The following is a 26,287-nucleotide window of genomic DNA, read 5'->3' on the forward strand; positions in this document are numbered from 1 at the left end:
GTTGGGCCTATACTCATTGGAGTTTAGAAGACTGAGAGGTGATCTTATTGAAACGTATAAGATTCTGAGGGGGCTTGAAGAGTAGATGCAGAGAGGATGTTTCCCCTCGTGGGGGAATCTAGAACTAGGGGGCATAGTTTCAGAATAAGGGGTCGCCCATTTAAAACTGAGATGAGGAGTAATTTCTTCTCTCTGAGGGTTGTAAATCTGTGGAATTCTCTGCCCAAGAGAGCTGTGGAGGCTGGGTCATTGAATATATTTAAGCTGGAGATAGACAGATTTTTGAATGAAGGGTCATGGGGAATGGGCGGGGAAGTGGACTGAGGCCAAGATCAGACCATGATCTTACAGAATGGCGGAGCAAGCTCGAGGGGCAGAGAATTCCACAGATTTACAACCCTCTGAGAGAAGAAATTTCTTCTCATCTCAGTTTTAAATGGGCGGCCCCTTATTCTGAGACTATGTCCCCTAGTTTTAGTTTCCCCTATGAGTGGAAACATCCTCTCTGCATCCACCTTGTCGAGCCCCCTCATAATTTTATAAGTTTCAATAAGATTACCTCTCATTCTTCTGAACTCCAATGAGTATAGACCCAACCTACTCAACCTAACCTCATAAGTCAACCCCCTCATTTTTGGAATCAACCGAGTGAACCTTCTCTTAACAGCCTCCAATGCAAGTATATCCTTCCTTAAATATGGAGACCAAAACTGTGCGCAGTACTCCAGGTGTGGCCTCACCAATACCCTGTACAGTTGTAGCAGGACTTCTCTGCTTTTATACTCTATTCCATTTGCCTTCCTGATTACTTGCTGTACCTGCATAAATTCCCTAGAAACACTCATTCTATATATATCTATATATATATAGATATGTCTATTAAAGAAACATTTTAATGTTCTTTGTAACTTCCTGTACTAGAAAGAGCCACCAAAGTCTTGGAGAAAGTGTTTTGAACGAGAGATGCTGTTAATTTATTTATGTTTTATTGAGCATGAGAAGCGCACTCGGAGATCAAGTGAAGGAATGCTGTTATCAGTAGGTCCCCCTGACATTAGAAGGGATACCACGTTTCCTGCTTGCTCACTGCAGATTGCTTCTCCATAACCCTGCTGTTTGGAAGTCCCAATTGTAATCGTTGTCCTGCAAATAGCATCAAACAACAAGAATGTAACAAACAAGAACAAAAACCACACCAAGCCCCAGCGAAGCCCCTGTGAAAAAATTGGTCTATTATTTACAGGTAACAGAGTGATTTCAACACTGCATCAGAATTCATGCCTTCTGCAATTGGTTATAAACCTCTCAACTTGATTCCAGTCTCACTCCCACGTATCCATTATTCTATATTATTTGGTCACCTGTCCTAATGTCCGCTTCTTTGGCTCGGTGTCAATTTTTTGTCTGATTACGCTCCTGCGAAGCACCTTAGGGCGTTTTACTACATTGAGAACATAAGAAATAGGAGCAGGAGTAAGCCATTCGGCCCCTCAGGCCTGCTCCACCATTCAATGAGATCATGGCTGATCTTCTACCTCAATTCCACGAGCCTGCACTATCCCCATATCCCTTGATTCCCTTTATATCCAAAAATCCATCGATCTCTGCCTTGAATATATTAAAAAACTGAGCCTCCACAGCCCAAAGATTCACCACCCTTTGAGTGAAGAAGCTTCTCCTCATCTCAGTACTAAATGACCTTATTCTGAGACTGTGACCCCTGGTTCTAGACTCCCCAGCCAGGGAAAACATCCTGTAAGAATTTTGTATGTTTCAATGAGATCACCTCTCATCTTCTAAACTCCAGAGAATATAGACCTAGTCTATTCAATCTCTCCTCATAGGACAATCCCCCATCCCATGAATCAGTCTGGTGAACTTTCGTTGCACTCCCTCAATGGCAAGTATATCCTTCCTTAGGTAAGGAGACCAAAACTGTACACAATACTCCAGGTGTGGTCTCACCAGGGCCCTATATAATTTACTCTTATACTTAAATCCTCTTGTAAAGGCCAACATACCATTTGCTCTCTTAATTGCTTGCTGTAGCTGCATGTTAACTTTCAGTGATTGGTGTACAAGGACACCCAGGTGCCTCTGAACACCAACATTTCCCTATCTCTCATCATTTAAAAATACTCCGCTTTTCTATTTTTCCTACCAAAGTGGATAACTTCACATTTCTCCACATTATATTCCATTTGCCATGTTCTTGCCCGCTCACTTAGTCTGTCTATATTCCCTTGAAGTCTCTTTGCATCCTCCTCACAACTTACATTCCCACCTAAGCTTTGTATCATCAGCAAACTTGGATAGATTACATTTGGTCCCCTCATCCAAATCATTGATATAGATTGTGAATAACTGGGTCCCACGCACAGATCCTTGTGGCACCCTAGCCTGCCAACCTGAAAATAATCTGTTTATTTCTACACTCTGTTTTCTGTCTGTTAACCAATCCTCAATCCATGCTAATATATTACCCCCAATCCCATTAAAGATGCTATATAAATGCAAGTTGTTGTTGAGCATGTAGAGATGATGGTATGCCTCATTAAAAAAAAAGCAGCATGAATCATAGAGTAGTTACAGCACAGACGGAGGCCATTCGGCCCATCAAGCCCATGCCAGCTCTCTGCAGGAGCACTTCAGCCAGTTCCACTCCCTCACCCTTTCCCCGTAGCCCTGCAAATGTTTTTCCTTCAGGTACTTATCCAATTCACTTTTGAAAGCCACGATTGAGTCTGCCTCCACCACCCACTCAGGCCGTGCATTCCAGATCCTAACCACACACTGCGTAAAAAAAGTTTTTCCTCATGTCGCCTTTGGTTCTTCTGCCAATCACCTTAAATCTGTATCCTCTGGTTCTCAATCCTGCCACCAATGGGAACAGTGTCTCTCTCTCTACTCTGTCCAGACCCCTCATGATTTTGAACACCTCTATCGAATCTCCTCTCAACCTTCTCTGCTCTGAGGAGAACAATCCCAGCTTCTCCAGTCTATCCACGTAACTGAAGTCCCTCATCCCTGGAACCATTCTGGTAAATCTTTTCTGCACCCTTAGAAGAGTAAAAATATTACAATTATTTAATATGATAGCTTTGGGTATAAGCTGGATACAGAACGGGCCACCCATGATGTACGAGGAACTGCTGTATATTGTGTGCTTGCCCCAGCCTAAACATGCCCAGATTTTCGGCGAGCCTTGAATTTTGAACCTCTTTGCTTAATCCCTCAATCAACATCACTAAAAAAAGAAGAGATTATCTGGTCAGTATCACCTCGCTGTATGTGGGAACTTGCTATGTGCTCTAGGATTTCTGAATCTCTCTGGGCTTACATTTGACAGTGAGACGATTCTTTCAAAACAATTGGCACAGTTTATTAAAACCATACACACATGCACATTAGCAGCAGTGATCAGTTATCTTAAAAAGACAACACATGCACATTACCAACAGTTGTCAATTATGTTGTAACAGAGCTACAATGAGGTTACAATAACGAGTGATATACATTACGTCCCTTTGGTTGGTTGGTTTGGACACAAGGCTTGCTGTTTTAGCTGATCTTCAGGGATGTCTCGTGCCATGTGTCCAAGAGAGAGAAGAGAAGAGAGAAAAGTTCCTGGCTTGTGTTTTTTATATTCCTCAAGGCCATTGTCCTCAGAAAGCCTCCCGATTGGATCTTGGCTCCAGGCAGCTCCTTATTGGCTCTCCTCACACATGTGGCTGTCTGGTTTGGCTCAGCCATCTCTGATTAGTTTAAATGGTTTTCCAATACACAAAACCCATGCGGCAGCTCTGGGTTCTTTCATTTTGTTTCTTACAAAACTTAGCCCACGCTGGAAATCTGTGGGCTTCCATTTTATCTCAACACAAAGAGGCCTTTCCATTAATCTACACTTTTAACATTTAAACATACACAGAATCAATTAATAAACACTTTTATTCTTACAGCGCAAATGTTACGAGGTGTAACATCATCTCAAAAAGAACTTGCGCAAATGGGCTGCCACAGTTCCTGCATTACAACAGTGACTACATTTCAGAAAAGTACTTCTTTGGCTGTAAAGCACTTTGGAACGTCCTGAGGTGGTGAAAGGCGCTATATAAATGCAAGTCTTTTCTTTCTCAGTTGTCCGTGGTCAAGGGCTCGAAGCGAGATTGGCAACCGCCGAAGCCTCGCTCACTGCTTAAGATTCGAGACTTCCCCGGCCACCTTTCTCTGCCCAGCCCGTGAGAAACCGCTCGCTCTTAAACTGCACGTAACCGCTGGGCTTTCCTGCGCCGCGAGTCCCTTTAAACTCCAAAATAGAAAAGCAAATTATAATTTAAATGGAGAAAAATTGCAAAGTGCTGTAGTCCAGAGAGACCTGGGGGTCCTAGTGCAGGAAACACAAAAGGTTAGTATGCAGCTGCAGCAAGTAATCAGGAAGGCAAATGGAATGTTGGCCTTTATTGCAAGGGGGATGATATGTCCTTACTATACAGTATAAATTCACACTAGGCCCATACTTGAGAGAAGGTCACTTTATTACCAAGACCTCAAGTGATGAAGGTGGGTGGAGCTTCCCCTTTTATACCTGAAAGTCCAGGTTAGGAGTGTCTCCCACAAGTTCACCCCCTTGTGGTCAATGTTCTCAAGGTGTACAACTTAGGTCAGCTTATATATGGGTTACAATGACAGTTGAATACATGATATCACTGTAAAGTCCTGTCCCCTCTGTACAGATTCACACGAGGCATGTAGTGAAGTCAAGGTCACTCTGGATCTGCACCTTTATTTCACAGCTCTGGAATGCTGCACTTGCCTGAGACCTGCCCTTATATACCTGTCTCTTGCAAGTGCACCCCTGGTGGTAAGGTATGCAGGTGGTTGCAGGTCATATCTTATTACAGTCATGTATAGTATGTTAGGATACAGTTATATATAATAATGTAAGATACATGACATCACCCTCCCCCAAGGTCTTATTGTCTTTATAGGTTCAGTCTCTCAGGTGGTCTACGCTCTCGCGTGGAGCGTCTGAGTTGTGGTTCAGTTGTTTGCCTTCGTATCTGTTTTTCTTTGGGTGTGGTTGCTGGTATCTCACCTGGGCTGTCTGTTTCAATTGGTGTGATTGTTATTGACTCGCCTGGGCTGTCTGTTGGGATTGCCCTTTCCTCAGGTTGTTCCCTCTGTCCACCAGGTGTGGTGCGAGTTCCACATTGTAGTCTGCCTCTGGTTCCGCAGTGTTGTTGGTAAATCTGCTTTTGACTTGGTCTACATGCCTCCGGCAGGTTTTGCCATTGTCCATTTGTACTACCAGTAGCCTGTTTCCTTCCTTGCCCGTTACTGTCCCTGCAAGCCATTTGGGACCCCTGCCATAGTTTAGTACAAACACTTTCTCATTCCATCTCCCCATCGAATTTCTGTCATGGTACTCAGTCAGCTTACGGCGCTTTGCCTCAACAATTTCGTGCATGTCTGGGAGGATTAATGAGAGCCTTGATTTTAAAGTCCTTTTCATTAACAGTTGCGAGGGGGGGATCCCAGTCAGTGAGTGCGGACGAGATCTGTATGTCAGCAGCAGTCGCTACAGGGGACCCTGCAGCGTGGGACCTTGGATTTTAAGCATGCCTTGTTTAATGATTTGCACTGCTCTCTCCGCCTGGCCGTTGGAGGCCGGCTTGAACGGTGCCGTCTTGACGTGATTTATGCCGTGGTCAATTATAAAGTCTTGGACTTCTGCGCTGGTGAAGCACGGACCATTGTCACTGACCAATATGTCAGGGATTCCGTGCGTTGCAAACATGGTTGCGAGGCTCTCCACAGTGGTGGAGGTTGTGCTCTCGTTTAAAATGGTGCATTCGATCCACTTTGAAAATGCATCTACAACTACGAGGAACATTTTGCCCATGAATGGGCCCGCATAGTCTACGTGCACCCGCGACCGCGGTTTGGTAGGCCAGGGCCAGGGGCTCAGTGGATCCTCCCTGGGGGCATTGCTGAGTTTGGCACAAATGGTGAACCTTCGGACGCAGAGCTCCAAGTCCGCGTCAATACCAGGCCATCAAACGTGGGATCTGGCTATAGCCTTCATGAGAACGATCCCCGGGTGCTCGCGGTGGAGCTCCCGGACAAATGCCTCTCTGCCTCGCAGAGGCATGACTACTCAGCTACCCCACATCAGGCAGTCTGTTTGTAGTGATAGCTCATGCATGCGCCTGTGAAAGGGTTTTAATTCCTCGGGGCAGGCATCGCGAGCCTCTGCCCAGTCACCGGTTAGGACACATCTTTTTACTAAGGATAACGTGGGGTCGCTGGCCGTCCAGGCTCTGATTTAGCGAGCCGTCATGGGCGAACCTGTGGACTCAAAGGCATTGATTGCCATGACTATCTCACAGTCCTGTTCGGCAGACCCTTCCGTGGTCGCCAAGGGTACCCTGCTGAGCGCGTCGGCACAGTTGTCTGTGCCTGGTCTGTGCCTTATGGTATAGTCGTAGGATGCCAGCATGAGTGCCCGCCGTTGAATTTGCACCGAGGCATTGGCATTTATTGCCTTGCTCTCAGATATGAGGGACGTGAGGAGCTTGTGGTCAGTTTCTAACGCAAACTTGGCCCCGAAAAGGTATTGGTGCATCTTTTTGACACCGTACACGCATGCGAGCGCCTCCTTATCTACCATTCCGTACCCGCGCTCCGCCCGCGAAAGTGACCTGGAGGCATAAGCTATGGGTTGTAATTTGCCCACACTATTGACATGTTGCAAAACGCACCCGACCCCATATGCTGACGCATCGCATGTGAGAACTAGCTTTTTACCTGGATCAAAGAAAGTCAAAACACTGTTGGAACACAGAAGGTTGCGTGCCTTATTGAAGGCACAGAAGGCGCGTTCCTGGGCGCCCCCCAAAACCAATCGCACCCCTTCCTGAGTAGCACGTGGAGAGGCTCCAGCAGCGTGCTTAAGTTCTGCATAAAGTTCCCAAAGTAATTGAGTAGCCCGAGAAAGGCACGCAGTTCTGAGACATTCCGGGGCCTGGGTGCCAGGCGAATTGCTTCTGTTTTGGACTCTGTTGGGCGGATTCCATCAGCAGCAATCCTTCTGCCCAAAAATTCAACCTCGGGTGCGAGAAACAGGCATTTGGATTTCTTGACTCGTAGGCCTACCCGATCCAACCGCTGTAGTACTTCCTCCAAATTACGGAGATGGGAGTCGGTGTCCCTGCCCGTGATAAGTATGTTGTCTTGAAATACAACCGTCGCCGGGATGGACTTGAGCAGACCCTCCATGTTGCACTGGAATATGGCAGCTGCCGACCTGATGCCGAATGGGCATCGATTGTACATGAAAAGGCTTCAATGTGTGTTGATGGTGGTGAGTAGCTTGGATTCCTCGGTCAATTCTTGCGTCATATACGCGGATGTGAGGTCTAATTTTGAGAAAAGTTTACCTCCAGCCAATGTGGCAAATAAGTCCTCCACTCTGGGCAGCGGGTACTGGTCCTGTAGGGAGACTCTGTTTATGATAGATTTGTAGTCCCCACAGATTCGTACGGATCCATCAGGCTTCATGACTGGGACGATGGGACTTGCCCAGTCGCTAAATTCTACAGGTGATATAATGCCTTCCCGCAGAAGCCTGTCTAGTTCGTGTTCAATCTTTTCCCTCATCACATAGGGTACAGCTCTGGCCTTGTGATGTACCAGTCTAGCATCCTGTGTGATGTAGATTTTGACTTTGGCCCCTTTGAAAGTGCCCACACCTGGCTGAAAGAGATGTTCAAATCGCTTTATAACTGTTGAGCAGGAGGTCCGTTCCTCTAATGACATGGCATGGACATCATCCCATTTCCAGTTTAGTTTTGCCAGCCAGCTTCTCCCCAGCAGTGCTGGGGGGTCTCCGGGGTCAATCCACAGGGGAAGTCGGTTCACTGTCCCTTTGTGTGTGACAAGAGAGCATGGCGTTGCCGAGGACTGGTACGATTTCTTTGGTATAGGTCCTTAGTTTGGTGTCGACCCTTGTGAGCTTTGGTCTGTCTCTTTTATGCGGCCACAGTTGTTCAAATTGTTGAGCGCCCATGAGAGATTGACTCGCTCCCATATCCAGCTCCATGTTGACAGATACCCTGTTGAGTAGGACCCTCATCATTATAGGAGGCGTCCTGTTGTAGGAGCAGCGGCCATTGATCGTGTTGACCCGCTGTACATCGGTGTTCCGGGTACTGTCCCCACCATCTTCTGGTCCGCTTTCCGACCCATCCGATTCGTATACCAGCCGAGCTGCCGTTTTTTTGCGTATGCGGGCCAAATGCCCTGTATATTCACAATTTCTGCAAACAGCCTGCTGAAATTGACATCCCCTTGACGAGTGCCCACTCCCACACCTCAAGCACAGACCTGTTCCATTGTTCAAAGTGTTCCCAAAGAATGAGCTGCGTCTGGCTGATCTCTCTTGAGCTTCTCTCAGTTTGTAGTTGATTGCTCGCATTGTGGGTTGATGAGGTGTGAACGGCCGTTCCTGTGGCCCTTGATGGCTTCTGCCTGCTGTCGAGAGCCTGTTCTCCCGGTTTTGTCTGTGTGTGGGGGTAGCAGCTTGTTTAGTGCTGTGAACTTCTTGTTCCGATATTTTATTAGTTGTCGTACCTGCATTGTAAATCAACCTCGTTTCTTCTTCCCTGACCAAGAATGTCTGTGCAACCAGTGCTGCTGCCTCTAAGGTCAGGTTCTTGGTCTCTATGAGCTTTCGGAATAGGCCTGCGTGGCCTATTCCTTCAATGAAAAAGTCTCTCAGCATTTCTCTCCTCAGTTCATCGGAGAACTCACATAAACTAGCCAACCTCCGAAGTCGGGTATGCTCTGGCCCACACAGCGTCTGTAGTTGTAGAACCTGTGTCTGGTCATGTGTAGGCTGCTCGCTGGCTTCAGGTGGTCTCTTACCAGTGTGCTCAATTCTTCAAACGACTTGCTTGCTGGTTTCTCGGGTGCCAACAGATCCTTCATTAAAGCGTATGTTTTCGAGCCACAGCTGGTCAAGAGATGGGCTCTTCTCTTGTCTGCCTTATCATCGCCTAACCAGTCTTTGGTTACAAAGCTTTGCTGGAGCCTTTCTATAAAGTCCTCCCAATTGCCTCCCGCATTGTACTTTTCATCCGATCCGGTGTTCGCCATTCTGTGGATTCTGTAATCCCGTAACTCGTCGCCACTGTAAAGTCCTGTCCCCTCAGTACAGATTCACACAAGGCATGTAGTGAAGTCAAGGTCACTCTGGACCTGCACCTTTATTTCACAGCTCTGGAATGCTGCACTTGCCTGAGACCTGTCCTTATATACCTGTCTCTTGCAAGTGCACCCCTGGTGGTAAGGTATGCTGGTGGTTACAGGTCATATCTTATTACAGTCATGTATAGCATGTTAGGATACAATTATATATAATAATGTAAGATACATGACATCACCTCCCCCCCAAAGTCTTATTGGGATCACAGGTTAAGTCTCTCTGGTGGTTTATGCTCCCTTGTAGAGCGCCTGAGTTGGAGCTCCGGTTGTTGGGCGCTGGCCTGAGTGTTTGCTGTTTGCGGTGCCTCAGGCCTGTCCGGACTGCCCACAGTGACTGGGCTCTCCTCCACTTGGTTCCTGTGTTCGGTCACCTGTGGTGGAGTTATCTCTATGTCGTGTTCTTCCTCTGCTTCTTCTATGGGGTTGCTGAACCTCCTTTTAGTTTGATCCACGTGTTTGCGGCAGATTTGTCCATTGGTAAGTTTAACTACCAGAATCCTATTTCCCTCTTTGGCAATCACAGTGCCTGCGAGCCATTTGGGCCCTGCATCATAATTAAGGATAAAAACAGGGTCATTGACATCAATACATCGCGCCCTCACATTCCTGTCATGGTAGTCACATTGTGACTGACGCCTGCTCTCAACAATTACTTTCATAGTAGGGTGTATAAGGGATAACCTGGTTTTGAGCGTCCTTTTCATTAGCAGCTCTGCGGGTGGAACCCCTGTGAGCGAGTGTGGTCGGGATCTATTGGCCAACAGGAGGCGTGATAAGCGGCTTTGTAGGGAACCCCCTTGGAATCTGAGCATCCCCTGTTTGATTATCTGCACTGCTTGTTCCGCCTGGCCGTTTGAGGCCGGCTTGAACGGTGCCATTTTGCCATGGTTGCCATGAAGTCCTGGAATTCAGTGCTTGTGAAGCACAGGCCATTGTCGCTGACCAAGACATCCGGTAGACCATGGGCTGCGAACATTGCCCGTAGACTTTCTACCGTGGCAGAGGATGTGCTTGAATTTGAAAATGGCACACTCAATCCATTTGGAGTAGGCGTCTACTGCAACCAAATACATTTTTCCCATGAAAGGACCTGCATAGTCCACATGGATGCGTGACCATGGCTTGGCGGGCCAGGACCAGGGGCTAAGGGGGGCTTCCCTGAGTGCCTTGCCCAGCTGAGCACACGTGTTGCACCTGCGAACACAAAGTTCCAGGTTTGCATCTATCCCTGGCCACCAAACATGTGACCTGGCAATTGCCTTCATCAAAACAATGCCCGGGTGCTCATTGTGAAGTTTTCTGATAAACACCTCTCTGCCCCTCTGGGGCATGACTACTCGGTTTCCCCACAGTAGGCAAACGGCCTGAATCGAGAGTTCATACTTGCGCCTATGAAACGGTTTAAATTCCTCAGGGCATGCCCCATATGTGGCTGCCCAGTTCCCATTCAGGACACATTTCTTGACTAAAGACAGTAGCGGGTCTTTATTTGTCCAGACTTTAATCTGACGGGCTGTCACAGGTGAGCCTTCGCTTTCGAAAGCTTCAACAGGCATGACCATCTCAGCATCATGCTCAGTTGCCCCCTCAGTGGTGGCTAGTGGGAGCCTGCTGAGTGCATCGGCACAGTTTTCAGTGCCGGTCTGTGCCGAATTGTGTAGTCATAGGCGGCTAACATAAGTGCCTACCTCTGTAGACGGGCTGATGCATTCGCATTTATGGCCTTGTTGTCGGCCAAAAGGGACGTTACGGGTTTGTGATCTGTCTTCAGTTTAAATTTCCTACCAAACAGATACTGGTGCATTTTTTTTACTGCATATACACATGCTAGCGCTTCCTTTTCTAACATCACGTAGCCCCTTTCTGGAGGCATAAGCTACCAGCTATACCTGACCATTGGCATTCACATGCTGCAACACACACCCGACCCCATAGGACGATGCATCGCACATTAGAACAAGTTTCTTACACGGGTCATATAACGTTAACAGTTTATTGGAGCATAACAAGTTGCGTGCTCTTTCAAAAGCCCTTTCCTGGCTGTCCCCCCAGACCCAATCGCGACCTTTGCGTAGGAGCACGTATAGCGGCTCTAACAGCGTGCTCAATTTGGGAAGAAAGTTATCAAAATAGTTCAGGAGCTCCAGGAACGAACGCAGCTCCGTCGTGTTATGGGGTCTGGGTGCTCTCTGGATCGCTTCCGTTTTGGACGCAGTGGGTGTGATCCCGTCTGCTGCTACCCTCCTCCCCAGGAATTCTACTCCTGGAGCTAGGAAGACGCAATTCGCCTTTTTCAGTTGCAGCCCTACCCGGTCCAGTCTGCGTAGCACCTCCTCCAGGTTGTGGAGGTGTTCTTCAGTATCGTAACCCGTGATGAGGATGTCGTCTTGAAAAACCACCGTCCTTGGAATCGACTTGAGGAGGCTTTCCATATTTCGCTGAAAGATCGCGGCAGCCGAACGAATCCCGAACGGACAACTGTTGTACTCAAACAACCCCTTGTGTGTCGTGATGGTGGTCAGCTTCTTCGACTCACTCGCCAGCTCCTGGGTCATGTAAGCTGAGGTCAGGTCCAATTTTGAAAAAGATTTGCCACCGGATAGCATCGCAAAGAGGTCTTCCATTCTCGGTAGCGGGTACTGGTCTTGGAGTGACACCCGATTGATGGTGGCCTTGTAATCGCCACATATCCTGACCGACCCATCCGCCTTGTGCACCGGCACGATCGGGCTCGCCTAGTCACTGAATTCGACTGGCGAGATGATGCCTTCCCTCAGCATTCGCATTCGCATTCTATCTTTTCCAGCATCACGTACGGCACCACTCTGGCCTTGTGGTGTACTGGCCTGGCTTCCGGGTTGATTGAATCACTACCTTGGCCCCCATGAAAGTGCCGATGCCGGGTTGAAATAATGAGTCAAATTTGTCCAGGACCTGTGAGCATTATACTCGCTCCACAGAAGAAATTGCATTGACATCGCCCCATTTCCAGTTCATGACAGCAAGCCATCTCCTCGCCAGTAGTGCGGGACCGTCCCCCGGGACAATCCAGAGTGGCAACCTGTTCTCCGAATCTTTGTGGGTCACGACTACCGTGGCACTGCCTAGCACCGGAATGATCTCCTTTGTATATGTCCGTAGCTGTGCGTCAATCGGCAATAATTTTGGCTTCCTGGCCTTGGACACCCACAACCTTTGGAACTGTTTGATACTCATCAGGGACTGGCTGGCCCCCGTGTCTAGCTCCATTAATACTGGGATGCCATTGAGGAGCACTTTCATCATTATCGGTGGCATCCTGGTGTATGAACTGTATATGTGCTCCAATGAACTCGCTGAACTTCAGCTTCCAGCGATTTGCCCCACTATTCATTTGGTCTCATAGGGCTTACATTGGGCCTGTCCTCCTCGTACATCAATCTGGCTGCAGGCTTCCTGCACATACGCGCCAAGTGACTGCTGACGTTGCAGTTTCTGCAGGTATATTGTTGATACCTGCAAGCTCTGGCTGTGTGTTTGCCTCCACACCTCCAGCATGAGCTGGAGGCCCCATTGTTGGAAACAAAAGGTCCATTACCAGTCGATCGTCTCTGACTGTCTCTGTAACTGTCCTTAAGCGCACCATTAACAGGTGTTGATGGCCCCATTACTGGCTGCATTGTCCATTGCGATGGCATGAATCGCCGTTCAGCTAGCCATTGTCTCTGTTGAATTCCCCCTTTGGGTTCGACTACATGCTGGGGTATGTCCGATTGCCCTTGTCTGCCTAGAGAACTGTGTGCCGCATTAACAATGTTGACTCCCTGGTGGTTTGCCGCATTTGAGCCAAAATTTTTGTCCTACATCATTCTGGTCTCTTCCTCCCCTGAGATAAATGTCTGGGCTATCAGAGCCGTCGCTTCCAAGGTCAAGTCTTTGGTCTCAATCAGTTTCCTGAAAACCCCAGCGTGCCCGATGCCCTCAATAAAAAAGTCTCGCAGCATCTTCGCTCTGCATGCATCTGTTAACTTACATAGGCTCGCCAGTCAGGAACGCTTTGCCCTTCTCGCCGCCGGTGCATGTAAAACCGGTGTCTCGCCATGTGTATGCTGCTCGCCGGCTTAAGGTGTTCCCCGATCAACTTACTGAGCTCTTTGAACGTCTTGTCCGCCGGCTTCTCTGGCGCTAGAAGGTCCTTCATCAGGGAGTACGTTCTGGATCCACAAACCGTCAGGCGATGAGCCCTGCGTTTTTCGGCTGAATCCTGTTCCAACCATTCCTTAGTGACAAAACTTTGCTGTAGTCTCTCAATAAAGTCGTCCCAATCATCACCAACACAGTACCTCTCTTCTGTGCTGCTAGTGGCCATGCTCGCGTGGTTTAAATCCCAGTTTCTTGTCACCAATGATATGTCCTTCCTATACAGTATAAATGCACACTAGGCCCATACTTGAGAGAAGGTCACTCTGTGACCAGTTACCTTTATTACCAAGACCTCAAGTGATGAAGGTGGGTGGAGCTTCCCCTTTTATACCTGAAAGTCCAGGTTAGGAGTGTCGCCCACAAGTTCACCCCCTTGTGGTCAATGTTCTCAAGGTGTACAACTTAGGTCAGCTTATACATGGGTTACAATGATAGTTGAATACATGACAGGGGGATAGAGTATAAAAGCAGAGAAGTCCTCCTACAACTGTACAGGACATTGGTAAGGCCACACCTGGAGTCCTGAGTGCAGTTTTGGTCTCCATATTTAAGGAAGGATCATTATCATCATCTTAGGCAGTCCCTTGGAATCGAGGAAGACTTGCTTCCACTCCTGAAGTGAGTCCTTTGGTGGCTGAACAGTCCAATACGAGAGCCACAGACTCTGTCACAGGTGGGACAGATAGCCGTTGAGGGAAAGGGTGGGTGGGACAAGTTTGCCACACTCTCGTTCCGCTGCCTACGCTTGTTTTCTGCATGCTCTCGGCGATGAGACTCGAGGTGCTCAGCGCCCTCCCGAATGCACTTCCTCCACTTAGGGCAGTCTTGGGCCAGGGACTCCCAGGTGTCAGTGGGGATGTCGCACTTTATCAGGGAGGCTTTGAGGGTGTCCTTGTAGCATTTCCGCTGCCCACCTTTGGCTTGTTTGCCGCGAAGGAGCTCCGAGTAGAGCGCTTGCTTTGGGAGTCTCGTGTCTGGCTGATCGAGTGTGGTCACTGTTGCAACGCTGGGGATGTTAGCCTGAATGAGGACACTGATGTTGGTGCACCTGTCCTCCCAGGGGATTTGCAGGATCTTGCGGAGACATCGTTGGTGATATTTCTTCAGCAACTTGAGGTGTCTACTGTACATGGTCCATGTCTCTGAGCCATATAGGAGGGCAGGTATTACTACAGCCCTGTAGACCATGAGCTTGGTGGCAGTTTTGAGGGCCTGGTTTTCAAACACTCTTTACCTCAGGCGACCGAAGGCTGCACTGGCGCACTGGAGGCGGTGTTGGATCTCGTAGTCGATGCCTGCTCTTGTTGATAGGAGGCTCCCGAGATATGGGAAGTGGTCCACTGTGTCCAGGGCCACGCCGTGGATCTTGATGACTGGGGGGCAGTGTTGTGCGGTGCGGATAAGTTGCTGGAGGACCTTTGTCTTACGGATGTTTAGCGTAAGGCCCATACTTTCGTACGCCTCAGTAAGTATGTCGACTATGTCCTGGAGCGCAACCTCTGTATCTGCGCAGACGCAGGCGTCGTCCGCGTACTGTAGCTCGACGACAGAGGTTGTGGTGGTCTTGGGTCTGGCCTGAAGACGGCGTAGGTTGAACAGGTTCCCACTGATTCTGTAGTTTAGATCCACTCCAGCGGGGAGCTTGTTGACTGTGAGAAGGATATACTTGCATTGGAGGCAGTTCAGGGAAGGTTCACTAGGTTGATTCCGGAGATGAGAGGGTTGACTTATGAGGATGGGTTGAGTAGGTTGGAGTTCAGAAGGATGATCTTAATGAAACTTATAAGATAATGAGGGGGCTCGACAAGGTGGATGCAGAGAGGATATTTCCACTCATAGGGGAAACTAAAACTAGGGGACATAGTCTTAGCATAAGGGGCCGCCCATTTAAAACTGAGATGAGAACTTTCTTCTCTCAGAGGATTGTAAATCTGTGGAATTTCCTGCCCCAGAGAGCTGTGGAAGCCGGGACATTGAATATATTTAAGGCGGAAATAGACAGAGTTTTGAGCGATAAGGGAGTCAAGGGTTATGGGGAGCGGGCAGGGAAGTGGAGCTGAATCCATGATCAGATCAGCCATGATCTTATTGAATGGCGGAGCAGGCTCGAGGGGCCAAATGGCCAACTCCTGCTCCTATTTCTTATGTTCTTCTCTCCTTTCCTCTCTCCCTCCTTAGGCCCCTGAGAAGGATGGTGGTCGGGATGATCTTGGCAGCACTGGCGTTTGTAGCAGCAGCCTTCGTGGAGCTCGCAGTGCAGGTACGCGTGACGGGTAGACTCCGACCCGCTCTGGGCGGCTGATCTAAAGCGTGAGCTGTCGGACGGGGTCGATTTTTTTTTTCCCCTTTGCAGCCTCCACCCAGAGTGGCCACTCTCTGCCAAGTCCGCCAAACCAGACAAAGTGGGGGGAAGTTCAGCGGCTGAAGCAGGCAGGAGGGTCGGTAACCAGATGACACACAGGTTTAAGATCATTGGCAAAGGAGTCGGGGTGCGGGGCCGGGGGGGGCGGGTGGGAGGGGTGGAGATGAGGAGGCATTTTTTTTAATGTAGCGTGTTGTTATGATCTGCAACGCGCTGGCTGAAAGGGCGGTGGAAGCAGATTCTGTTATGTATGTAAACCTGTAATTACCATGTCTAACCACCAGAGGGCTTATCCCCTAGAGTCCAAGGGATCCCACAATCCCTTGGGAGCACTTGTATATAGGGTGGCCTCACAGGTTGGAGAGGCACTCTGAGATCGGAGGCGGGAGCGCGAGGTGCGGGGTGAGGCCTACAAAAGGCCCAGCGGCTGCGAGAGGCGGCGCCGGATCGGAAGCGGGAGCTCGAGGTACGGGGTGAGGCCTACAAAAGGCCCAGCAGCTGGGAGAGGTGGCGGCAGATCGGAAGCGGGAGCTCGAGGTACGGGGTGAGGCCTACAAAGGGCCCAGCAGCTGGGAGAGGTGGCGGCAGATCGGAGGTGGGAGCTCGAGGTACGGGGTGAGGCCTACAAAAGGCCCAGCGGCTGGGAGAGGTGGCGGCAGATCGGAGGTGGGAGCTCGAGGTATGGGGTGAGGCCTACAAAAGGCCCAGCGGCTGGGAGAGGTGGCAGCAGATCGGAGGCGGGAGCTCGAGGTGCGGGGTGAGGCCTATAAAGGCCCAGCAGCTGCGAGAGGCAGCGGTGGATCGGAGGCGGGAACTCGAGGTGCGGGGTGATGCCTATAAAGGCCCAGCGGCTGCGAGAGGAGGTGGCAGATCGGAGGCGGGAACTCGAGGTGCGGGGTGAGGCCTATAAAGGCCCAGCGGCTGCGAGAGGCAGCGGCGGATCGGAGGCGGGAACTCGAGGTGCGGGGTGAGGCCTATAAAGGCCCAGCAGCTGCGAGAGGCAGCGGCGGATCGGAGGCGGGAACTCGAGGTGCGGGGTGAGGCCTACAAAAGGCACAGCCGGGAGAAAAAGCAAAAAAGAAGTAGAAAGAAATGCTGACGTCACGGCCAAAGGGGTAAGTGATTGGCTGGTGATTGGTGAGTAGCTTTTCTTTTTCTTTTTTATATCAGTAAGTAACCTGTTAACAGTGTTGTCGCCAAATTAAGTGTATCTAAAGGTTAAGTCATGGCAGGAGAGCTCGGTCACGTGATCTGCTCTTCCTGTACCATGTGGGAACTCAGGGAAGTGTATCCGCCTCCAGCTCCTGACGGACCGCGTTGCGGAGTTGGAACTGAGGGTGGATTTACTCTGAAGCATCAACGATGCTGAGGATGACGTGAGTAGCACGTGTAGCGAGTTGGTCTAACCGCAGGTGAAAGGTCCACAGCCAGCTAGAGAATGGAAGACCAGCAGGAAGAGCAGTGCAAGGAAGGTAGTGCAGGGGTCCCCTGCGGTCATCCCCCTGCAAAATAGATACACCGCTTTGAGTACTGTTGAGGGGGATGACTAATCAGGGGAGGGCAGCAGCAGCCAAGTTCATGGCACCGTGGGTGGCGCTGCTGCACAGGAGGGCAGGAAAAAGAGTTGGAGAGCGATAGTGATAGGGGATTCAATTGTAAGGGGAATAGATAGACGTTTCTGCGGCCGCAACCGAGACTCCAGGATGGTATGTTGCCTCCCTGGTGCAAGGGTCAAGGATGTCTCGGAGCGGGTGCAGGACATTCTGAAAAGGGAGGGTGAACAGTCAGTTGTCATGGTGCACATTGGTACCAACGATATAGGTAAAAAAAGGGATGAGGTCCGACGAGACGAATTTAAGGAGCTAGGAGCTAAATTAAAAAGTAGGACCTCAAAAGTAGTAATCTCGGGATTGCTACCAGTGCCACGTGCTAGTCAGAGTAGGAATCGCAGGATAGCTCAGATCAATACGTGGCTTGAGCTGTGGTGCAGCAGGGAGGGATTCAAATTCCTGGGGCATTGGAACCGGTTCTGGGGGAGGTGGGACCAGTACAAACCGGATGGTCTGCACCTAGGCAGGAACGGAACCAATGTCCGAGGGGGAGTGGTTGCTAGTGCTGTTGGGGAGGAGTTAAACTAATATGGCAGGGGGATGGGAACCAATGCAGGGAGACAGAGGGAAACAAAATGGAGACAGAAGCAAAGGACAGAAAGGAGATGAGTAAAAGTGGAGGGCAGAGAAACCCAAGGGAAAAAACAAAAAGGGCCACTATACAGCAAAATTCTAAAGGGTCAAAATGTAATAAAAAGGCAAGCCTGAAAGCTCGGTGTCTCAATGCGAGGAGTATTCGGAACCCAGGAGAGAGCTCTGAGCTAGTTTGAGTGGGTGAGAGCGCAGATGAACAGGACCCCAAGAAAGAATGCAAAAGGCAGGAGGCAACAGAAGGTGATAGGAAGGGACAATATGTATGAATATAAAGGAGCTGCAGGAGGGGTCAAAACTAAAAATCATGGTTTAAAAACTAGTATTAAAACACTCCACCTAAACGCACGCAGCATTCGAAATAAAGTAAATGAGTTGACAGCACAAATCATTACAAATGGGTATGATTTGGTGGCCATTACAGAAAAGTGGTTGCAGGGTGGCCAAGACTGGGAATTAAACATACAGGGGTATCTGACAATTCGGAAAGATAGACAAGAAGGGAAAGGAGGTGGGGTAGCTCTGTTAATAAAGGATGATATCAGGGCAGTTGTGAGAGACGATATTGGCTCTAATGAACAAGAGAAGGGAGAACCAGCTGTGGATAACCAAGGAAACAAAGGAGAGTATCAAATTAAAAACCAATGCATATAAGGTGGCCAAGGTTAGTGGCAAACTAGAAGATTGGGAAAATTTTAAACATCAGCAAAGAATGACTAAGAAAGCAATAAAGAAAGGAAAGATAGATTACGAAAGTAAACTTGCGCAAAACATAAAAACAGATAGTAAAAGCTTTTACCGATATATAAAACGGAAAAAAGTGACTAAAGTAAATGTTGGTTCCTTCGAAGATGAGAAGGGGGATTTAATAATGGGAAATGTGGAAATGGCTGAGACCTTAAACAATTATTTTGCTTCGGTCTTCACAGTAGAAGACACAAAAACCATGCCAAAAATTGCTGGTCACGGGAATGTGGGAAGGGAGGACCTTGAGGTAATCATTATCACTAGGGGGGTAGTGCTGGACAGGCTAATGGGACTCAAGGTAGACAAGTCCCCTGGTCCTGATGAAATGCATCCCAGGATATTAAAAGAGATGGCGGAAGTTATAACAGATGCATTCGTTATAATCTACCAAAGTTCTCTGGACTCTGGGGAGGTACCAGCGGATTGGAAAGCAGCTAATGTAACGCCTCTGTTTAAAAAAGGGGGCAGACAAAAGGCAGGTTAGTTTAACATCTGTAGTGGGGAAAATGCTTGAAGCTATCATTAAGGAAGTAATAGCGGGACATCTAGAAAGGAATAGTGCAATCAAGCAGACGCAACATGGATTCATGAAGGGGAAATCATGTTGAACTAATTTACTGGAATTCTCTGAGGATATAACGAGCATGGTGGATAGAGGTGTACCGATGGATGTGGTGTATTTAGATTTCCAAAAGGCATTCGATAAGGTGCCACACAAAAGGTTACTGCAGAAGATAAAGGTACGCGGAGTCAGAGGAAATATATTAGCATGGATAGAGAATTGGCTGGCTAACAGAAAGCAGAGAGTCGGGATAAATGGGTCCTTTTTGGGTTGGAAATCGGTGGTTAGTGGTGTGCCACAGGGATCGGTGCTGGGACCACAACTGTTTACAATATACATAGATGACCTAGAAGAGGGACAGAGTGCAGTGTCACAAAATTTGCAGATGACACAAAGATTAGTGGGAAAGCGGGTTGTGTAGAGGACACCGAGAGGCTGCAAAGAGATTTAGATAGGTTAAGCAAATGGGCTAAGGTTTGACAGATGGAATACAATGTTGGAAAATGTGAGGTCATCCACCTTGGAAAAAAAATAGTAAAAGGGAATATTATTTGAATGGGGAGAAATTACAAAATGCTGCAATGCAGAGGGACCTGGGGGGTCCTTGAGCATGAATCCCAAAAAGTTATTTTGCAGGTGCAGCAGGTAATCAGGAAGGCAAATGGAATGTTGGCCTTCATTGCGAGAGGGATGGAATACAAAAGCAGGGAGGTCCTGCTGCAACTGTACAGGGTATTGGTGAGGCCGCACCTGGAGTACTGCGTGCAGTTTTGGTCACCTTAAGGAAGGATATACTAGCTTTGGAGGGGGTACAGAGGCGATTCACTAGGCTGATTCTGGAGATGAGGGGGTTACCTTATGATGATAGATTGAGTAGACTGGGTCTTTACTCGTTGGAGTTCAGAAGGATGAGGGGTGATCTTATAGAAACATTTAAAATAATGAAAGGGATTGACAAGATGGAGGCAGTGAGGTTGTTTCCACTGGTCGGGGTGACTAGAACTAGGGGGCACAGCCTCAAAATATGGGGGAGCCAATTTAAAACCGAGTTGAGAAGGAATTTCTTCTCCAAGAGGGTTTTGAATCTATGGAATTCGCTGCCCAAGGAAGCAGTTGAGGCTAGCTCATTGAATGTATTCAAATCACAGATAGATTTTTAACCAATAAGGGAATTAAAGGTTATATGGAGTGGGCGGGTAAGTGGAGCTGAGTCCACGGCAGATCAGCCATGATCTTGTTGAATGGTGGAGCAGGCTCGAGGGGCTAGATGGCCTACTGCTGTTCATAATTCTTATGTTCTTATGTTATTCACTGGAGTTTAGAAGGATGAGAGGGGATCTCATAGAAACATATAAGATTCTGACGGGACGGGACAGGTTAGACGCGGGTAGAATGTTCCCGATGTTGGGGAAGTCCAGAACCAGGGGACACAGTCTTAGGATAAGGGGTAGATCATTTAGGACTGAGATGAGGAGAAACTTCTTCACTCAGAGAGGTGTTAACCTGTGGAATTCCCTGTCGCAGAGACTTGTTGATGCCAGTTCATTGGATATATTCAAGAGGGAGTTAGATATGGTCCTTACGGCTAAGGGGATCAAGGGGAATGGAGAGAAAGCAGGAAAGGGGTAATGAGGGAATGATCAGCCATGATCTTATTGAATGGTGGTGCAGGCTCGAAGGGCCGAATGGCCTACTCCTGCACCTATTTCCTATGTTTCTATGTAACTCCTGTGGAACACACAGTTTTTCACCTGAAAACTAACATTTTGGGATTCATGCACAAGGACCCCCAGGTCCCTCTGCACCGCAGCATGTTGTAATTTCTCCCTTTTCAAATAATATTCCCTTTTTCTGTTTTTTTTCCCAAGGTGGATGACCTCACACTTTCCGACATTGTATTCCTTCTGCCAAACCTTAGCCCATTCGCTTAACCTATCGAAATCTCTTTGCAGCCTCTCTGTATCCTCTACACAACCCGCTTTCCCACTAATCTTTGTGTCATCTGCAAATTTTGTTACACTACACTCTGTCCCCTCTTCCAGGTCATCTATGTATATTGTAAACAGTTGTGGTCCCAGCACCGATCCCTGTGGCACACCACTAACCACCGATTTCCAACCCGAAAAGGACCCATTTATGCCAACTCTGCTTTCTGTTAGCCAGCCAATTCTCTATCCATGCTAATACATTTCCACTGACCCCACGTACCTTTATCTTCTGCAGTAACCTTTTGTTTGGCACTTTATCGAATGTCTTTTGAAAATCTAAATACACTACATCCACTCTATCCACCATGCTCGTTATATCCTCAAAGAATTTCCAGTAAATTAGTTAAACATGATTTCCCCTTTATGAATCCATGCTGCGTCTGCTTGATTGCACTATTCCTTTCTAGATGTCCCGCTATTTCTTCCTTAATGATAGTTTCAAGCATTTTCCCCACTACACATGTTAAACTAACCGGCCTATAGTTACCTGCCTTTTGCCTGCCCCCGTTTTTAAACAGAGGCGTTACATTAGCTGCTTTCCAATCCGCTGGTACCTCCCCAGAGTCCAGAGAATTTTGGTAGATTATAACGAATGCATCTGCTATAACTTCCGCCATCTCTTTTAATACCCTGGAATGTATTTCATCAGGACCAGGGAACTTGTCTACCTTGAGTTCCATTAGCCTGTCCAGCACTACCCCCCTAGTGATAGTGATTACCTCAAGGTCCTCCCTTCCCACATTCCTGTGACCAGCAATTTCTGGCATGGTTTTTGTGTCTTCCACTGTGAAGACCGAAGCAAAATAATTGTTTAAGGTCTCAGCCATTTCCACATTTCCCATTATTAAATCCCCCTTCTCATCTTCTAAGGGACCAACATTTACTTTAGTCACTCTTTTCTGTTTTATATATCGGTAAAAGCTTTTACTATCTGTTTTTATGTTTTGTGCAAGTTTACTTTCGTAATCTATCTTTCCTTTCTTTATTGCTTTCTTAGTCATTCTTTGCTGTCGTTTAAAATTTTCCCAATCTTCTAGTTTCCCACTAACCTTGGCCACCTTATACGCATTGGTTTTTAATTTGATACTCTCCTTTATTTCCTTGGTTATCCACGGCTGTTTATCCCTTCTCTTACCGCCCTTCTTTTTCACTGGAATATATTTTTGTTGTGCACTATGAAAGAGCTCCTTAAAAGTCCTCCACTGTTCCTCAATTGTGCCACCATTTAGTCTGTGTTCCCAGTCTACTTTAGCCAATTCTGCCCTCATCCCACTGTAGTCCCCTTTGTTTAAGCATAGTACGCTCATTTGAGACACTACTTCCTCACCCTCAATCTGTATTACAAATTCAACCATACTGTGACCACTCATTCCTAGAGGATCTTTTACTAGGAGATCGTTTATTATTCCTGTCTCATTACAGAGGACCAGATCTAAGATAGCTTGCTCCCTTGTAGGTTCTGTAACATACTGTTCCAAGAAACAATCCCGTATGCATTCTATGAATTCCTCCTCCAGGCTACCCCATGCGATTTGATTTGACCAATCGATATGTAGGTTAAAATCCCACATGATTACTGCCGTTCCTTTTCCACATGCCTCCATTATTCGCTTGATTATTGCCTGCCCCACCGTGAAGTTATTATTTGGGGGCCTATAAACTACGCCCACCAGTGACTTTTTCCCCTTACTATCTCTAATCCCCACCCACAATGATTCAACATTTTGTTCATTAGAGCCAATACCGTCTCTCACAACTGCCTTGATATCATCCTTTATTAACAGAGCTACCCCACCTCCTTTCCCTTCTTATCTATCTTTCCGAATCGTCAGATATCCCTGTATGTTTAATTCCCAGTCTTGGCCACCCAGCAACCACGTTTCTGTAATGGCCACCAAATCATACCCATTTGTAATGATTTGTGCCGTCAACTCATTTACTTTACTTCGAATGCTGCGTGCGTTTAGGTAGAGTGTTTTAATACTAGTTTTTAAACGATGATTTTTAGTTTTGACCCCTCCTGCAGCCCCTTTATATTCAGTGGCCCTTTTTGTTTTTTGCCTTGGGTTTCTCTGCCCTCCACTTTTACTCATCTCCTTTCTGTCTTTTGCTTATGTCTCCTTTTTGTTTCCCTCTGTCTCCCTGCATTGGTTCCCATCCCCCTGCCATATTAGTTTAACTCCTCCCCAACAGCACTAGCAAACACTCCCCCAAGGACATTGGTTCCAGTCCTGCCTAGGTGCAGACCGTCCGGTTTGTACTGGTCCCACCTCCCCCAGAACCGGTTCCAATGCCCCAGGAATTTGAATCCCTCCCTGCTGTACCACTGCTCAAGCCACGTATTCATCTGAGCTATCCTGCGATTCCTACTCTGACTAGCACATGGCACTGGTAGCAATCCTAAGATTACTACTTTTGAGGTCCTACATTTTAATTTAGCTCCTAGCTCCTTAAATTCGTCTCGTAGGACCTCATCTCTTTTTTTTACCTATATCGTTGGTACCAATGTGCACCACGACAACTGGCTGTTCACCCTCCCTTTTCAGAATGTCCTGCACCCGCTCCAAGACATCCTTGACCCTTGCACCAGGGAGGCAACGTACAATCCTGGATAAAGGCCCAGTCAATCCAGTCTCTCCTCATATGTTAGTCCTGCCATCCCGGGAATCAGTCTGGTGAAACTTCTTTGCACTCCCTCAATAGCAAGAACATCCTTCCTCACATTAGCAGACCAAAACTGAACACAATATTCCAGGTGAGGCCTCACGAAGGCCCTGTACAACTGCAGTAAGATCTCCCTGCTCCGATACTCAAATCCCCTATCTATGTAGGCCAACATACCATTTGCCTTCTTCACCGCCTGCTGTACCTGATGCCAACTTTCAACGACTGATGAACCATGACACCCAGGTCTCATTGCACCTCCCCTTTTCCTAATCTGCCGCCATTCAGATAATATTCTGTCTTCGCGTTTTTGCCCCCAAAGTGGATAACCTCACATTTGGTCGAGTGTCCCTTTAGAGATGCAGGAAGAAATAAAGCCGTACCAGCGGCGCAAAGATGAAATGTCTATACAGGCAGACTGACTCCTATGGGGCAATCGGGTAGTTGTGCCAAAAAAGGGCAGGGATACTTTCATTAGTGATCTCCACAGTACCCACACAGGCATTGTAATGATGAAAGCGATAGCCAGATCCCATGTGAGGTGGCCTGGTATCGATGCAGACTTAAGAGTCCTGTGTGCACAAATGTAATACATGTTCCCAGTTAAGTCATGCACCCAGGGAGGCGCCACTAAGTTTATGGTCTTGGTCCTCCAAACCGTGGTCTAGGGTTCATGTCGACTATGCAGGCTCATTCTTGGAAAAAATGGTTTTAGTGGTTGTGGATGCGTACTGCAAATGGATTAAATGCGTGATAATGTCGGCAAGCATGTTTGCTACCACCATTGAAAGCCTACGGGCCATGTTTGCCACGCACGGCCTGTCTGATGGCCTTGTAAGTGACAATGGGCCGTGTTTCACCAGTGCCGAGTTCAAAGAGTTCATGACCCCAATGGGGTCAAACATGTCACGTCTGCCCCATTTAAGCCAGCGTCCAACGGTGAAGGTTCTGCTCGCTCACCAGGGTCCCTCCTGCTGAACTGCTCATGAAAAAGGCACTTAAGACAAGGCTCTCGTTAGTCCACCCTGATCTACACGAACAGGTAGAGAGCAGGCGCTTTCAACAGAATACATATCATGATCGCGCAAATGTGTCACCACCAAACAGTAGTAGTAAGGTTGGGGACAGCATCAAACAAGAAATTAGGGATGCGTGCAATAAAGGTACAGCAGTTATCATGAGTGACTTTAATCTACATATTGATTGGGATAACCAAACTGGGAGCACTGGAGGAGGATTTCCTGGAGTTTATTAGGGATGGTTTTCTAGACCAATATGTCGAGGAACCAACCAGGGAGCTGGCCATCCTAGACTGGGTGATGTGTAATGAGAAGGGACTAATTAGCAATCTTGTTATGCGAGACCCTTTGGGGAAGAGTGACCATAACATGGTAGAATTCTTTATTAGGATGGAGAGTGACACAGTTAATTCAGAAACTAGGGTCCTGAACTTAAGGAAAGGTAACTTCGATGGTTTGAGGCGTGAATTGATTAGAATAGACTGGCAAATGATACTTAAAAGGGTTGACAGTGGATAGGCAATGGCAAACATTTAAAGATCATATGGATGAACTTCAGCAATTGTACATCCCTGTCTGGAGTAAAAATAAAACGGGGAAGGTGACTCAACCGTGGCTAACAAGGGAAATTAGGGATTGTGTTAAATCCAAGGAAGAGGCATATAAATTGGCCAAAAAAAGCAGCAAACCTGAGGACTGGGAGAAATTTAGAATTCAGCAGAGGAGGACAAAGGGTTTAATTAAGAGGGGGAAAATAGAGTATAAGAAGCTTGCTGAGAACATAAAAACTGACTGCAAAAGCTTCTATAGATATGTGAAGAGAAAAAGATTAGTGAAGTCAAACGTAGGTCCCTTGCAGTCGGATTCAGGTGAATTTATGATGGGGAACAAAGAAATGGCAGACCAATTGAACAAATACTTTGGTTCTGTCTTCACGAAGGAAGACACAAATAACCTTCTGAAAGTACTAGGGGACCGAGGGTCTAGTGAGAAGGTGGAACTGAAGGATATCCTTATTAGGCGGGAAATTGTGTTCGGGAAATTGATGGGATTGAAGGCCGATAAATCCCCGGGGCCTAATAGTCTGCATCCCAAAGTACTTAAGGAAGTGGCCCTAGAAATAGTGGATGCATTGTGATTATTTTCCAACAGTCTATCGACTCGGGATCAGTTCCTATGGAATGGAGGGTAGCTAATATACCACCACTTTTTAAAACGGGAGAGAGAGAGAAAGTGCGTAATTATAGACCGGTTAGCCTGACATCAGTAGTGGGGAAAATGTTGGAATCAATTATTAA

At 47.7% G+C, this 26,287-nt stretch overlaps 1 protein-coding gene across 2 annotated transcripts in view; it reads left to right on the forward strand.

Moving 5' to 3' along the window:
* The window catches only part of slc15a2 (solute carrier family 15 member 2), a 261,524-nt gene that overhangs the window by 125,174 nt on the left and 110,063 nt on the right, over nt 1-26,287 (forward strand). For both annotated transcript variants that reach the window (XM_070875245.1, XM_070875244.1), the window contains exon 15: nt 15,625-15,706. In XM_070875245.1, coding sequence (XP_070731346.1) covers nt 15,625-15,706 — 82 coding nt within the window. The remainder of the gene's footprint in view (nt 1-15,624; nt 15,707-26,287) is intronic.

This window comes from Pristiophorus japonicus, chromosome 3 (assembly GCF_044704955.1).
Source record: "Pristiophorus japonicus isolate sPriJap1 chromosome 3, sPriJap1.hap1, whole genome shotgun sequence".
NCBI classification, from domain to species: domain Eukaryota; kingdom Metazoa; phylum Chordata; class Chondrichthyes; family Pristiophoridae; genus Pristiophorus; species Pristiophorus japonicus.